Source organism: Asterias amurensis, chromosome 14 (assembly GCF_032118995.1).
Source record: "Asterias amurensis chromosome 14, ASM3211899v1".
Taxonomy (NCBI): Eukaryota; Metazoa; Echinodermata; class Asteroidea; order Forcipulatida; family Asteriidae; genus Asterias; species Asterias amurensis.
In genome coordinates, this window is record NC_092661.1 from 1,309,729 (window position 1) to 1,327,125 (window position 17,397).

The 17,397-nt window shown below is 40.4% G+C and overlaps 1 protein-coding gene across 5 annotated transcripts in view; it reads right to left on the reverse strand.

The window, feature by feature from the left end:
• The window catches only part of LOC139946747 (protein DOP1A-like), a 45,293-nt gene that overhangs the window by 4,807 nt on the left and 23,089 nt on the right, over positions 1-17,397 (reverse strand). For 3 of the 5 annotated variants that reach the window (XM_071944417.1, XM_071944416.1, XM_071944413.1), the window contains 14 exons: positions 16,507-16,610; positions 15,568-15,841; positions 12,769-14,552; positions 12,001-12,235; positions 11,129-11,320; positions 10,501-10,512; positions 7,492-7,617; positions 6,760-6,894; positions 6,146-6,306; positions 5,061-5,257; positions 4,358-4,503; positions 2,994-3,103; positions 2,414-2,563; positions 1,070-1,131 (listed from right to left, as the gene is read on the reverse strand). In XM_071944417.1, coding sequence (XP_071800518.1) covers positions 1,070-1,131; positions 2,414-2,563; positions 2,994-3,103; positions 4,358-4,503; positions 5,061-5,257; positions 6,146-6,306; positions 6,760-6,894; positions 7,492-7,617; positions 10,501-10,512; positions 11,129-11,320; positions 12,001-12,235; positions 12,769-14,552; positions 15,568-15,841; positions 16,507-16,610 — 3,688 coding nt within the window. The remainder of the gene's footprint in view (positions 1-1,069; positions 1,132-2,413; positions 2,564-2,993; positions 3,104-4,357; positions 4,504-5,060; positions 5,258-6,145; positions 6,307-6,759; positions 6,895-7,491; positions 7,618-10,500; positions 10,513-11,128; positions 11,321-12,000; positions 12,236-12,768; positions 14,553-15,567; positions 15,842-16,506; positions 16,611-17,397) is intronic. The other 2 variants (XM_071944414.1, XM_071944415.1) reach the window with 2 other exon arrangements.

Here is a 17,397-nt window from a genome sequence, read left to right on the forward strand (position 1 = left end):
GCTACAAGTGTTGTGGAAGTGTCGTGGCCGAGCGGTTAAGAGCACTGAATTAAAACTCTGGTGTTTCTGATCAGCAGAGTGTGGTTTTGAATCCCCAGCCGTGACACTTGTGTCGTTAAGCAAGACACTTAACCATAGCTTCATCCTTCGGATAAAGACGTAAAGCCGTTGGTCCCATGTGTTGTGTATTGCATGTAAAAGAACCCGGTGCACTTTACGAAAAGAGAAGGGGTTCGCCCCGGTGTTCCTGGCTGTGGCTGCTGTATGGGCCGTAGCACCTTGTAAACCCTTTAAAGGTGCTAAATAATTGGGTCTCAAAATTCGTCACTGCAATTTCCTATCGTTATGAAAGTTTGTATATACTTAGCGCCTTGAGTACCTTGTTTGGTAGATACATACGCTATATACAGTGCAAGACTTCAATTACAATATACAGTACTTCCCTGCAAGGTGTGTGGGACTACGTTTGAATTATGAGACCTACTCCTGTTCATAGAGTTATATATAAGAACTAGAGGGCGCACGAGTGATGCTTCCTGCACAAACACCACGGGACCGCAAGATGACAAGCGCGTCATTCTGCACGCGCGTTGAATATGAAATACACGTTTGAGGTTTTTTTTATTAAACGCTCACGCGATACTGTTCAACTTACAAAATGGCCGCACAAACACACGCTGTGAGATAGCTGTTTTGTCAACTTAGAAAATGGCCGCCTGCTCGCATACCGGGGCGCGTATATAGGCCAGTGCGCGCTCTAGTTCTTATATAAGTCTATGCTCCTGTTACATACATGTAGCGCTATGTAATAATTTACACGGTGCTGTGGTGTAATATGCAGCCGGTCAGACCAGGAACACCATGGAGAACCCCTTGTCTTTTTGATAGGTGCACTGGGTTATTTTATGTTCATTACAGAACACACAAGCCCTTAGGCTTTGCGTCACAACTAGGACTCGAACCCACACTATTCTGAACAGAAACACCAGAGCTTGAGTCCGGTGCTCTTAACCGCTCGGCCACGACACGCCACGTAGTAGACAGGCTTAGTTGTGAATCTGATTCTTACCCATGAGGTCCCTGTATGTCGTCTTATCGTGAGTCATCAGGTTATCAATTACAGGAAGCCAACTGAAATATCAAAAACATAATGATTGTTCAGTAAGTTTTAAATAACTTATTGTACTGGGTTTGTTTAACTCCAGGGTTCTTGATGTTATTATTATTATTGTCATTCAATAGTGTGTGCAATGGTGTTTGCAATAAATGGAACCTGGTTAAACAAAAAACAATAATAATAATAAATAATAATAATTAAAATAATAATAATAATAATTATGATCTATTCAATTAAATATAACATTTAATCCCATAAAAATTATTGGTGAAAAAAGGAGAATAATAAACAAATAAAGTACAATAATTTAAGTCACTGACAGCCAAGAAAAATAATTAATGAAAACAAAAATTTAATAATGAAATGAAAATAATAAAGAGTATTGGATACAAAGCAAACCAATATGGGCATTTATAAAAGCCAAAAGGGCTTGTTTTAAATAGGCCTATGAAAAATAAAAAAAATAAAAAATTACAGCAAAACAAAGCATCAAACAAACAAGTATTTTAATTGTTAAAACAATTTAACTCAAAGAGGCGTCAATGAATGAAAACATACAAGTTAAAACATTATTAAAAGCTAAACAAATGCTGAAAAGATAACGAACATTTACACATTTCAAACCAGGCAAAAAACATTTTAAAAGTACATCAGGTAAAATTCACATAAAAATATAACACATTACAATACAATTCAAAACAATACAATACAATGGGTTTTTATATAGCGCCATTTCATTAAAGGAACACGTTGCCTTGGATCGGTCGAGTTGGTCTTTGAAAAGCGTTTGTTATAATATGCATATTGGTAGAAAGATGCTGTAAAAGTAGAATACAATGATCCACACAAACATGCCTCGAAATTGCACGGTTTTCCTTTTACCTCGTCGACTAACACGGTCGGCCATTTATGGGAGTCAAATTTTTGACTCCCATAAATGGCCGACCGTGTTAGTTCGCACAGTAAAAGGAAAACCACGTAATTTCGAGGCAAACTTGTGTGGATCATTGTATTCTACTTTGAAATTATCTTTCCAACCATATGCATTTTATGACAAACGGTTACAAACGCTTTTTTATAGACCAACTCGTCCGATCCAAGGCAACGTGTTCCTTTAAGACCACAGCGCTTTAGACAAACAATAGCAATGCAAATAACACAACAAATTAACAATAAAGCAATAAACAGAGACTAAAAAAACGCATGAATCAATACACACAAACAACTTAAAAAGATTGAGTTTTTTCTTGCTTAAAAACATTTAACCCTAGATGTCCAAACAAACTTTGTACTCACTTGTGTATACAGACAGTGTCCACTTGAAAGAAGGCTGGGTCCAGTAGGAGATCAAAAGCGTCTTTCTTCCATGCTCTACGTGTATACTGGTAACCACTTAGACTTGATAGTAACGCCGTGCAAGCTCGGAAACTTGGCATGTTGGGAGAACTGAAAAAAAAAAAAGAGTAATTTTCAAATTGATGTTTTTGATTGTGGTGAACATACACAAGATTCCAGTCAACAGGTTTTGCGCCTGTATGCTTAGTTTTTGAAAGGGCAAGGGCACCAAGGCATTCGCTCCTTGGTAAAGGGCACCCTGTGAGGAAAGTGTAAATTTCTACTGGAGCATTTCAAGGGCACCAAGGCAATGAACAAGGGGCACGGAGGAAAGTGCCTTTGTTGCCTCCGTAAAGTATCAGACCTGAGTTTGTTGTATGAGTTTTTTGTTTTTTTTGTGTCGTGGCCGAGCTGTCTGGTTCACCAGACCCACGTTCTGGTGTGATCAACAGGGGTGAGGTTCAAATCCAGGTCATGACACTTGTGCCCTTGAGCACATGGTTAAAATAAAATAATTAAAGTTAGAAATTGAAGGCCTCACCTGTGGTTCTTGAGGTATGGTGTGACGTTATGCATTATGGATGTTAGTAACGGTAGAACCTTCTCTTTCTCGTCGCTTCCATATACCATGTCTAGCATGGTGGACAACAACTGCATCAACAAACAAGATATTATGATTCTGTTTTACTCATCTGTTATTGAAAGTGCTATTACTCATGATTGTGTGGTTTGGTGCAATGGAGCAAGAAAACAAGATACTGGTAAAATGAAACGGGTTGTGAAACAAGCATCAAAAATCCTAGGGATAGACATCGATCTTGATGAAACTTGCAAAGATAAGGTTCAATCTAAAGCAGAGGCAGTTGTATGTAACACCAACCATCCATTAAACAAATTCTTCATCAAACTTAGAAGTGGTAGGAGATGGCAGTCACTTAGGTGCAAAACAAACAGGTACCTCAACTCCTTCATCCCATACTCCGTCCGTCTCCTCAACCGTGTTTAACTACTTTGTTACTTTCTGCTTAGATGTAGTTTTCAGTATAATTAAATTGTGGTTTATTAGTAATGTAGTTTTCTGATTAATTAATATTTCCAGTAGTTTATATATGATTGTGTGTTTTTTATTTTTCTTTCTGTATTGCATGTATTCAAACAGAGTTTCCTACATGGTGGGACAAATAAAAATTGAATTGAATTGAATTGAATATATCAAGATAACAGTTTCATGTGGTCTCATGTGCTGTGTAAAACACTTATCGCTAAGAGGTTTTTTCATTTTATTTTATGAAAGTCGTCAGACGCACAAGGCCTGAAGGCCACTTCAAGGTGTGGGCTACAATTATTTTATTCCAGAGGCCGTTGCCCCCTACTCCTGGGGCTGAAACAGGGTTACCCCCTTTAATCAGAAGCCTGGCTGGTAGAGCAGAAAACACTACCTCCCCAACTTTACGTAGCAAGTGTCACGACCGGGACTCGAACCCACACTCTACTGATCAAACACCAGAGCTTGAATACGGTGCTCTTAACCTGCTCTTTCAACCGCTCGGCCATGACACGCCACAGTAATGTTTGTTGCAGTATTTGCTGATGAATGCGCTGCAGCACCATGGTAATCCTAACAAGCTATTACATGGGTCTCAAAGTAAAAAAATATATAAAAAAGAATAGGCACTTTAAATAACCTGTAGATAAAACATTTACAGGCACGTTTGCTTCGATTGTTTTCGAAAGGGCAATGGCACAAAGACATTTTCTCCTTGGTAAACATGGTAAAAAGGCACCCAATAATGAAATTGTAAATTTCTACATGAGCATTTAAAGTGAACCAATGCAATGACCAGGGGGCAAGGAGGCGTTAAAGCCCTTTCACAACTATAGAAAACAACCCTGTTGAGCACCAACCTCTGCAAGTAAGTTCAAGGCTTGCACACTGTACTGTGAGTAGTTCTTAGCGCTGTTAGTTGGTGTCCCTGTCGGTGTGTTTGGATCATTGCTAGTCATGCTTGAATTCATCTCAGCTGGTGACTCTGGTCCCGCTGATTCTGATCCTACAAGAATACAAACAAAATCAGTAAGTTTCTTCTTTCGTCTAATTCTTCTGTTTGTGTATAAATTTATATAAATATTACAGCAATCTCCTAGTTAAGCCTGGCTCATACTTCCTACGAATGCTTTGTGCAAAGCGGATTTGACGTCACGACTGTGTAACGCAATCAATACATACCAGTACTCAGTGTAAAAACTATTTAGCATGCGCGCATACGCACAACCATTGAGCGCCAATGCAATTTTGACCCATCAAGAACGGAGCCCGGTAACGTGTCAGAAATTTGCGGAATTTGTTTAATTTTTTTTACATTTGTAAAGATTTTCAGCTTTTTAACAAAAGCACATTTATGAATGGGAATAAAAGAGTAGTGACTTGTTCTTAAGCGGTCGTTTAAAACCTTGCAGGGCCATGGTCAGGCGATAAAGGGCCTCGCCTTTGGCTCTGTCCTTTATCGCAAGACCACAACCCTGCCAGTTTTAAACAGTCGCTTGAGACCTCGTTGCTTACTCTTTTATTCCCTTTAACAGACGCTTTACACCCATTGTTGCAACCTACCATCAGACTCTGTAGCTGACTGCTCTTGTGTGTTGATCTTAACTGAGACGTTCCTTCGTAGCCATGTTGACTGTTCCAGAGATGAGCCCGCGATGGTGTTGCAAGCCTCTACCAGACGCTGGCTGACTTCCTGGAGCTCTTTCTGGTCCTTTCGATCCTCAAATACGGGAATCTTGTGCACGATCTCGTTCAGGATACTGCAACAGCAAGTTTAGATGACGCATTTTAACAAAAGAGCAAGTTACTTCTTGTCTTCATGCTTTTCCAAACAAATGCCTTTTATAGCCATAAGTGCCCACTCCGAAGGCAACATGCCCCTTTAAAGGCAGTGGACACTATTGGTAATTACTCAAAATAATTATTAGTATAAAACCTTACTAGGTAACGAGTAATGGGGAGAGGTTAGTAGTATAAAACATTGTGAGAAACGGCTCCTTCTGAAGTGGAGTAGTTTTCGAGAAAGAAGTATCTTTCCACGAATTTGATTTTGAGACCTCAAGTTTAGAATTGGAGGTCTCGAAATCAAGCATCTGAAAGCACACAACTTCAAGTGACAAGGGTGTTTTTTCTTTCATTATTATCTCGCAACTTCGACGACCGATTGAGCTCAAATTTTCACAGGTTGGTTATTTTATGCATATGTTCAGATACACCAACTGTGAAGACTGGTCTTTGACAATTACAATAGTGTCCACTGTCTTTAATAAAGACAATTACTACAAAACATTATCTTACGCCTTTTGCTGAGTTTTTTACACTAGCCCGACAAAGGTGTTGATAAGAAAATCTTCTTTCTTTATACAAAATACACAAATCTATTTTTTTCATATGAGTTAGCTTTGTACATATATTCATAAAGGAGCATAGACCCCCTGATAGTTTACAGTTTCCGGAAATGATAACAAAACTCCCCGGTTAAATCTGTCAATTATTTATGATAAACATCAACCTGGTGTACTTTTTTCCTACACGAGCGTGATCACCAATATGACAGCTTAAAACCATGTGTGCAATCTGTGACTCAGAAGCACAGTATCTAAAAGGTCTGACTAAATAAGAGGGTCTGAATGGATGATGTGTCTCACCGTAGCAGTAAGAACTGTCCAGGTGGTGCCAGAGTCAGTTGAAGGCCTTCTTTCAGGAGAGACAGCAGTGATTGCCATGAGTCCCGTACTGACGTGCTGGACATACGACCAATGTAGCAGTATACAAACTGCAGCATGCTCGTCTCTAGACCAGGTTGGTTCTGTAATAACAATGAAGGACATTTGTTAAAGGACTGCTGACGGTTATAAAAATACAACGATTCTTATAAAAAACTCAAGCAATGTCAAGAGGATACCCTCAAGAGGTAACCTCATAAAAACTTCGAAAGAATGAAACATAACTTAAACAATTTATTGGTAAACAAAATCATTTCTGATCGCACAAATTCAATTTTGAGGTCTTGAAATCAAATTCTTAGAAAAGTACTTCTTTTTCGAAAACTACATGTACGTGAATTCAGAGGGAGCCGTTTCTCACAATGTTTTATACCATCAACAGCTCTCCATTGGTTGTTACCAAGTAAGTTTTTATGCTAACAACTTTTTGTGAACAATTACCAATAGTGCCCCTGCCTTTAACAAATTAATTGGTAAACCAAATCATTTTCTGAACGCACAACTTTTTTCCCCCTTTTCAGCTGAAGTAATCTTACCTTATCTCTAATGGTGAATGGCGGTGTCTTCAAGACTTGTTTAATGGTCTGCATGAGTGTATCTGTTGGTAATGCTCGGATAGCGCTGACCAATTCAACCAAGACCGTCTGATCCTCAGTCACTGATGGTACACCCTGAATAGTCAACAAACAGGACAACAAAAACTATTAATAAACCTGGTGTGTTGCGGTGTGTTGTGGTGTGGTGTTTCATGATGTGTCATGGCTGAGCAGGTCAAAGCACCAGACTCAAGCTCTGGTGTTTCTGATCAGCAGAGTGTCTGGGTTTGAGTCTCGGTTTTGACACTTCTGTCATTGTTTCATCATAGTTGCTCTATTCTTCAGAGGGGACATTACACTATAGTTTCTGTGTACTGCAGAAAGATGAACCCAAAAGACTTACTGTTTTGTGTTGTGTTGTGGTGGGTCGTGGTGTATTGTGGTGGGTTGTGGTGTACTGTGGTGTGTCAGGGCCAAGTAGTTCAGAGCACAAGGATTAAACTCTGGGGCCAATTTCATAGAACTGCTTAATGGCAGATTTTGTGCTTACTGCGCGATTTGCATTTCATAGCGCTCATAACTGTAAGCAAACAAGTGTCATGCTAACCTTCTGATGCTTACTGCATGAAAATGAATGATGTAATAAAAATACTGAGTGCTTTGATACGCCCATAGGAATGTGATAAAGCGCTGTATGAGAACCTAGTATTATTATTATTATTTTGTTCTCACCGTGGTTTGCTTGAAGTTGTTCTTCCTTCTCCAGTCACTCCAGACGACTCCTACAGCAGCTAGCAAATTGACGGGATGATGTAGAGCTATGGGACTCAGAAGTTCCAGTATCTGCTGCCGACTCCCCTGCAATGGAAAGTTACAAAGATTTAGATGACGATAAATTGTGGATCGTGGCTGAAGAATATCAGTTGTGTTTGATCCATACAACGATTTGCAGCATATTGCGTAACATCACCTTGTAAACCATTACACGTTGCTATGTAAAAGGAGTAGGTATCATAATTCAAAACATAATCCCACATACCTTGCAGGAAAAAAACTGTTAAAGCACCTTATGCATCACTGAGTGACGAATATGAGCGCTTTATAAGAAGCCACTATTATTATTATTATTTATGATGTGAGTAAAACAATGTATGTTCAGTACTTTCCCTCAGTCATGTGGAAAAATATCCACTGACACATAACTCAGTTGGGATTCAAACACAAGACCTTTGCCATTGTAGTGCATTCTCAATCAACAGATATTTATAGCTTCAAGTCTTCAAGAAAAAAAACTTTACTTGCAGATTTAATAACGCAGATGCAACATTAGTCTTGCGACTATCAAACTATGCTTTGTTAAGCTTGAACGTTCTACGTGTTGTTTACATGTACATGAACATGGGTTAATACAATTAAGCTTGGGCGATATCGATTTATTTTATTCACGATATATCGCCGACAATATATCGCGATATTCGATATAATCGCGATTAATGAAATTTGACATCATCAGTCTTCAAACTCCAAGTGAAGGTTGTAGAAGAGACAGTCATAGCTTAAGAGAGGTGTTCTAATGACCTATTCTTCTGGTTTTACTCCAAATCTATGGGGTATCAGCTAGCAAATACATCGCGATATTTAATCGATATATCGATATATCGCAATTATCGCGATTATCGCGATATATCGCGATATATCGCAATATATCGATATTTCGATTAAAACCAAATCCATCCGATATCAAAATCGTGTCCATTTAATATCGCGATATTCGATAATATCGTGATATCGCCCAAGCTTAAATACAATGTATGGGTTTTTGCGCTACTTCCGTGATTGGCCAACTAAATCTACATACAACGCAAAGGGTTACTAAGCTAAAACAAACAAGCTGTGATTAGTACCTGTACTTACTGTTATCCATTTAAGGTCAAAACTGTGTCACACATTTTTTGTTGTTTACAACTTTTAGAAGTTTTCACAAAATTGAAAGAGCACTAGGCTCCAACATTATTACACCTGGTCACTATACCACTTAATTCATTCCTCTAACTATCTCAGCTCCCTGGGAGTATACAGCCTGTGCAACAAATATGTAGACTAAGTCAATCACAAGAACCATCTCTGCCCGAACAGGTACCCGTTTACTCCTGGCTGAAGAGAAGCAACTATTAAGTGACCTGCTTAAGGACTTGAGTGTCATGACTGGGATTCGAACCCACATTCTGATGACATTAAGCCACCAGACGTCAATTTCACAAAACTCTTCCTAACTTAAGACTAATCTTAGGACTTAGGACGAGTCCCAACCCTGCACTGTAGCATGCAGACCTTAAGATTAAATTCTTAGTAACGTGTCTTAACTCGAGATAAGACGAGTCCTAACTCTTTGTGAAATCGACCCCAGAACAAGAGCCATATGCACTGAGCCGCTCGGCTACGTACATGTACTGCGTACTGCAATATGGTATCGTGGGGTGAATGCATCTTCACAGTGCACAGACAGTTGTGGCACAGTTGTTCCATCATACGAAACCTGCCCAGTTGACTGGTTTTAAATGGTTCATATACAGGTAGGCCACCTCGCCCAAATAATAGGAGGGTTTTAAAACTTTGTTAGTAACTAAACTAAGAAGAAGTTTGAGAAGTTAAAATGCAGGCAAACTAAGACTGACCATCTATCAAAAACAAAACAAGCTAAAGAAGTCAACAAGAAAGAGTAAACAATAAAAAGATTGACGTCTGTAAAGATTTGGGACAATATCTTCTCTACAAAACTACATGTACTTGTCACAACGTTAAAATGTGAAAACGCTCACAGCAACTAATTTCATGGCAATACTTACCATGAAATCTTACAAAACATATTAGAATCGTTTTACGGCAAAATGCGGCTGTTGCTTTAAAAGGGGAAGGCCATTTTTCATTTTAAAAAGGGTACTTCAATTGGAAAATCTTCAAGTCCATGGGAAACTTTTGAAAAGGGCCACCTAGCTAGGACTAGGGCCAACGAAGGCCATGGCTAACACTCGTTAGTCCAATAGTACTTTCCAAATGTTGTTTTTTTTTTTTTAGATTTGTGAAAGAACAAACAAAAATAAAAACTGAAAATAAAATACTGAAAAAAAAAACCACTTAAGTAAGGTCAGTAGGTTGTTAGGAATTATACACTTCATTCCATAATTTGACATCATGCAATAAGACAGGAAAAGTCGATCCAAAAAAGCTCAAAAAGTGTTACAGTGGGTCAATTCCACTTCTGACACCGTTCCACTGAGAACTGAAACAAGTTGTTTGTTGGAAAGGCTACAAGCAAACAATTCAGTATAACACATTTGTGACTGGCTCTCAGCAAACTATGAAAGTAAACAAACATTCTACATCATGTTTTTCTACAAATAAGTTCTTATTCATCAGATTTTAATAGCTCTCAAGTTTTCTACTTAAAACCAAATCTGCATATTAGTATTTGGTTACCAGCCAAAATGCTATGTGACAATGTTTGTGACTGGTTCTCTGCTGATTTTCATTGAGCTTCAACTCAATGGTTGATAATGTTTAATGGGTTTGCATACTTTTAGTATTAGCTCTCAAAATTAAAACTGGCCACAAAGCCATTGTTAGTTATTGTTTATAAAAGTTGACCACTAAATTTTGTTCGCCAAATAAATTAAAAAATATCATACAGTCAGCCTATCCTACAGTACACGTATAAAGCAACCAATAGTGTTACTATCTTACCTCCGTAGAAAGCTGTGTTGAAAATGCCAGGGTGATATAATACAAGAGAAAAATGTGTTATTTGTGCGCCAGTTTGAGTAATCAATATTTCTGCACCCATGCGCTCCCCAACAGCTGCTTACAGGGTGTTATAATAATCACTAATGTGCTAGCTGTGCAAGCAAAGAACGCTTAGCAACATCCATAAATCCCCACACAAGAAAAAAATCACTTGTTACCTGTTTGTCTTGTCTCCATGTTTATAGTTAGTCTGTCGAGGCCGTCTCCTCCAAGCCTAGCCTTAATCTATCAGCCTCATACTCTCTTTCGTCAAGCTTTCATAGACTAAAGACCCGGTCCCACTGCAGTGATAACGATAACGATAACAATGCAGAGAGAACGCATTCTATTGGTTGAATGAGTGTGTGCGTGGTCTGCGTGGAGCAATTCAACCAATACAATGCGCTCTCTTTTCGTTGTGATCGTTATCGTTTTCGTTATCGCTGCAGTGTGACTCGGTCTTAACTATTTTCCCTCCACCCTCTGTGCTTGTTATTTTGATTTCCTATATAATATAAGCGTTATATCTTAAAAAAAGAAGTATGAAATAAATGTTGACTTGAATTGAATTGAATCCTAAACGATTTACCTTAGGTGGTCCGAAGCTCCAACTTGGGGGTTCTTGTGGCTTTGAGATGGAATCCCTCAGCCTCTCACAGCGAAGGACGACTGACCATAGTTTAGCCACGCTATAGATGATACTTGGCAACATGCCAAGGAGACCCTTCCTAGCCTCCGCCTTGGGGCTGTTGGATTGACCACTGGCTGGGTTGGCCGTACTCTGTCAAAAACAAGAAGCAATTAAGACATAAGACATAATGAAATCTTTCCAGAAAGAAGAAATTACATTGCTCGCATAAGTTTAACAAGCCACAAACGTCAAAAACTTACTAGAGGCAGACACAAATATTGCACAAAAACAACGCACAAGGCACTTCAACATACAGTATTTTCCAGCAAAGTATGTGGCACTACGTTTGAATTATGAGATCTGCTCCTTTTACTTTTAGAATTAAAATTAGAATGTTTTAGTGTCTGCATCATAAATATACCGAAATTTAGTTTCCATTGGCACATAAGAATTAAACAATTAGTAGTTAATAATTACAACGTTTCACAGATTAAAAGGATAGAAATATACACACTAAATATAAGTAAAACATCCACCATAGCACAATGTAATGATTTACAAGGTGCTGTGGCGCAATATGCTGCCAATCAAACCAGGAACACCGGGGGGAGCCCCTTCTCTTTTTGATAAGTGCACCGGGTTCTTTTACGTGCAATACATGCACTTTTACTAACATTACAAAAAACACAGGACCAGGTTCACCTCCATTACATAGCACACAGGGCCAACAGCTTTACGTCCCATCCAAAGGATGAAAGACAATGAAGGGGGGAGGGGGTTACAATTTGTCCAATATCTAGCACCAAATGTTGGAGCCCCTCTTAGACTACCTTGCTCTTGTCTCTAGTCAGTGCCCCCAAGAGGCTGCTGAGTAGAGGTGTAGTCGATGTATTAATCTCAGACTCTACCACGCTGGTGCTAGAAGCTGGACCAGAGTGTCGACTCCCCATCGTAGAGAGGTTTGAGGTGCTCTCCAGGAGGCAGAAGTGGCAGATGGTGGTCAGGCCTTCCAGCATGGTCACAATGTGGTCTGGTGGAACGTTCTCCAGGTTCACCTCCAACCTGCTACACATCAAATCACAAATTAAATAGCTCAGGGTTAATAATAGCAACAATCAATTAATAGACGGAAATTTGCACCAGGGATAAAGGATATTAATTGTGGTTGTACCCATATATCTAACACCGATGTGTGTTATTAGCACTGTATACTCAGTGCTACCCAAGTTATGTAAAAAATAATAGACATTTTACTTAGATGGGATTCGAACCCACACCCTTTAACATTCTAGAGAATACAAACAAACATACACGTAAGGCATTTGTAAAACACCACTACGTCAAGAACGCAGAGCATTAGGTTGGGAATAGATAATGTTTGATACACTTCTTGAATGGGCATAGAGCAGTACATACGTATACAGTAGAACTAACTTGTAAAAATTTCATTTTAAAAGATGGGCCCTAGCAAACTGCCGAATATCTGGAGCAGTTATGTCAATGTGGGAAGAATGATTCCGTAGTTGAAATAAACAATCTGAGAAACGTTTCACACAAAGCAATGTCTTTAAATTATGACTTAAGCATGAGTGTCTTACTTCTTAGAGGAATCTCCCGGTGTGTAGAGAATCGTCAACTGCTCCAGGTTCTTACAGAGCTGCTTTGAGACTGGAATGGCCAACTTGGGCAATCCCCGCTCCAGATGTGGTAGAGCCTCAGTCACAACGGACACCCAGTGCCGATGCATGTGACAGATCTGGTACTGTTGGAGGGCGCTCAAGACAGCCCGGATGAAGATGGACTGGCTCCCGAAACGCTCCGAGCGGACGAACCCCATGGAGGATGGATTCTGCGGGGTGAACTTCATCCTGAGGTATTCCCACTCGCTGTCTCCGTTGCTTCCTGTGTCCGTGTCGTCCTTCAGGGTGAAGAGTTGATCTTCAAGAAAGATGAGGGTACGTGCCAGCTTCAGCAGCTGAATCTGAAACGCCTGGGCACCTCGATCAGACATATTTGGAGAGATATCTAGAATGATGTCGGCTTCTTTGGTTTGGCTTTTTGACTTGGTGTGACTGTTGAAGACAGATGATAGCAAACAGTAGAGAACGGCCTTCTGGACTTTGGACCTGATCAGGAGGTCGCTGATGAACGTGGCCAGTCCTCGCCCGCTGTCCTTGACGATGTAGACAAGCTCATGAAGAATCAGACGAAGAACCTCCATGCTTGCAATTTGCACATCCCTGTTACCATGGACGTCGCTTTCCCTCGCCTTTAAGTCTCGCGGATAGTAACTCCTCATGTAGTACACACAGATTAGGACAACAATCTCTAGATAGGTGCTACTGCGGAAGGCCGTCAGTGCCTCTTGCTCTAGGTCAGAGTAGAAGTCCTGCCCAGTGATGCAGCGTTTATGCCGGGCGAGAAGCTGCTGTAGTTTAATGAGCTGTGGCGTGTTGGTGCTGCTGATGCTTGTTGACGACATGGCGCACACAAACAGCCAGGGGTTTGTGCTTAGTATCGCCTTGATCGTTGACAGCACATACAGCATCCGCTGTGCGTCGTACACCTGCACGTACAGCAGAATGTGTTGCTGCAACGCAGGGACTGCATTTAACTTCAGAGCGGGGAGTCTCTTTAGCTGATCTGCTGCTCTCCCGTCTCCAGTTGTCCCAACCTCAACATCACTCTGTTCCGTTTCCATACCAGACATGGCATGTTCAAGGTCGTCCAGGGCATAGTCTTCTGGGGCGAGGTTTTCCAAATTTCCCGACCTGGCAGATTTGGAACTCGGAGATCCTTGAGATACAACTGAAGACTGCTTGGTGGCGTTGGGAGTAGCATCACCCCAAGGCACATCTTTCCTGTTATCTTCGAGGGTAGTTCCATCAGCCTTCCTCACCGCCTCATCAATTACCGACATCAATATCCCTCTCACAGCATCCTCAATTGTCTCATTCACGTCTTCATTGTACACGTATGACGGCTCCTCACAAAGATCGTCGGAACTGTTGCTAGGTGTTGTGGTCTTCTCGCCCAATGACGAAGGAAGATTCCCCAGATCCGACTGGCGTCGTTCCACTCTACCAGTCTTCTCCTCGTCTTTCGAGATCTTCCTTGACGTCGTAACCTTTCCTCGTTGACTCGTTGCGGAGACGTCGCTATCGGAGTCGCTGCCGTATCCTGGCTGGGTCATGGGGTTGACCGTGACGCTCAGTGTCTTACTGAGCATCTGCGGCGGCACGCTGTATCTCAGACCTGTGTTTGCTTTGTTGGTGACGTATTTCATCTTGTCATCAATGGTTGTGCAGGCAAAGACAGGGTCTTGCCTGCTTGGGTTGATGGCTATGGCGCGTTTACCATCCTTGATGACATAGTACTTAACCTGCATCAACAAAAAGACAATCATAACTTAAGACACTCCATAATGCTTTTAAAACTTTAAAAAGTCAGAGAAAAAGTTTTGTAGGGTCTTATTTCAACAACGACTTCTCCGACTTGGAGGCAACCAACTGCAGTGCATGCTACACGACCATTTTTCAAACAATGTCTTACAATCCCCAAGGGAACAAATGTAAACATTTAAATGTGAATTCATTCTCTTCGGAGACTGGTTGCCTGTAAATCCTTAGTATCTGCGATATCCATTTAATTTGACTTCTATACACATTAAAGGAACATTAAAGAATTGGGTTTTGCTAACAAAACAGTTGCTGGCAGTGTAATTCACCATACTGACAAACCTGTAGAAGTGTGAGATCGATCAGCCATCTGGGTCATGAGAGAATAGTGAAAAACAGATAACAAATTTTGCATTGCATCGATGCCAAAATAGAAATGAATAAAACGCTCACTGAGCGATAAACTCCAAACGCGAAGTAAATTATTTGTTTCTCTTCAAATATGACATTTCAGACACAAATAATTAAAGGGATGTTTTCAACTATCATCATCATTAGACCTAGTTTGATGTAAATCTGTGATCTTCACGATTTCTTTTGTTTACCAATTCTGTAACGTTCCTTTAAAGGCAGTGGACACTATTGATAATTGTCAAAGACTAGCCTTCACAGTTGGTGTATCTCAACATAAGCATAAAATAACAAACCTCTTAAAATTTGAGCTCAATCGGTCATCGGTCAAACGAAGTTGTGTGCGTTTAGATGGTTGATTTCGAGACCTCAAGTTCTAAATCTGAGGTCTCGAAATCAAATTTGTGGAAAATTACGTCTTTCTCTATAACTATGGCACTTCAGAGGGAGCAGTTCCTCACAATGTTTTATACAATCCACCTATCCCCATTACTCGTCACCAAGTAAGGTTTTATGCTAATAATTATTTTGAGTAATTACCAATAGTGTCCAATGGCTTTAACATACAGTGACCTACGTTATACTCACCTCTCCTTCTATGCTACTAATGCTATAAATCCGACTCTCAGCCTCAGCTGCAGCTTCCTCCTCAGCCGAGTCACCAGTTGCTTTCTGAGCCGGCTTAGTGTGAAGGAACTGCACAGACACTCTAGCAGTGGCTGGGTGTAGAAGGACTAGCAGGATCGGCTCAAGGAGGCGTGCTATATCGCCCCGGTCGATAGCATGTACAAGCCATGTCTGGGTGACTGAACGTATCATACAGTCAGGGCATTCTAGACTGTCCATCATGACAAGGAGAGACCTATAGGCAGGAAAGATATAACACTTTTCAGATTACACTAAAAAAAACGTTATTTTTTTGTATGCAAGTTACATACTAAGATTGACAGACGATAGCAGCATATTGTGCCACAGCACCTTGCAAACCATTACATGGTGCTAAGGATTAGGTCTTATATCTCAAGCTTCATCCCACTCCTTGCAGTAATAACACCTAAAGCTTTGTATCCTTTGGCAAAAGGAGCGTTATAAATACGGTTATTATTATTATTATTATTATTATTAATAGCCAAAGGTCCTGAGGTAATTAGAGACGTGGATTAAATAATATAATAACAAGTTCTTATATAGCACATTTCACAATAACCGTCTCAATGTGCTTTATATTGGTGCCCAGGTCATTAGGCCAATACTATTCCTCAATAGTTTCTCAGCTCCCTTGGGAGTATACAACCTGGGCAACAGTAGCGCTTCATAGTATCAACCTCTACCCTCGCATGTACCATTTTTACCCCAAGGTAAAGAAAAGCAATTATAGTAAAGCATCTTGCTCAAGGACACAAGTGCCTCGACCGGGATTCGAACCCACACTCCGATGACTTAACCACCAGAATTTGAATTTGATGCTCTAAACCACTCGGCCACAACACCCTAATACAACTCTTGATTATTCCAAGTCTTAATTACCTGTCGAATGTGAGGACTTTGCTGGCAGGACTTGCGCTGAGAATCTGAGGTCTGATGAGATGCCATAGCTGGGCATACTTGATGTGTGCGGCTAACGACACAGCCTGGCAACAAATAATTGATAACAAATTCATAATTATTTCAAGCAGCTGCCTTTTTCATTATATTAGCGTCGGCTTCGAAGAAGTACAACGAATGAACTCATCTCCAGTCTCGCATTAATTTTGCAGTCAAATTCTATGTAGACATTTATGTAACAAGCTGTGTCATAAGACACCTGTTGTAGACATAGTTGTGTAAGATGTAATATGAGACAATGGAATGTCCACCCAGGAAGCTTGCCTCCTGGAAGATGATCAGTGATTAATAAAGCAGTCCTCTACAGACCAGCACACAAGTAAGTGTCTAATGAGTCCCTCCATGCATTGTACATAAAACATGGTGTCAGAAGGGATAAAATTTAACAAGTTCTGAAAATGGCTGAAGTGAGTAAGAAAAGAGTGGATGGATTAAAACCGCCAGAGTCGTTCACGCCAGGAACCACACCGGCTACACAATGGAAAAAATGGAAGAAAACGTTCGACCTCTATGCGAAAGCAACAGGACTTGAACACAAAGATAAAGATGTACAAGTGAGCGTATTCTTACATGTAGCTGGAGCAGAACTTATAGACGTCCATGAAACACTGGAATATACAGACAGTGAAGACGCGACGGACCTCAAGCTACTCATAAAGAAACTGGATGGATACTTTCTACCCAAGCAAAACATCACATATGAACGGCATGTTTTCAACACCACGTCACAAGAAGATGGACAATCCATTGATGGCTATGTGACGCTCCTCAAGAAAAGAGCACAAACCTGTGAATTTGGTGAGCTCACAGACA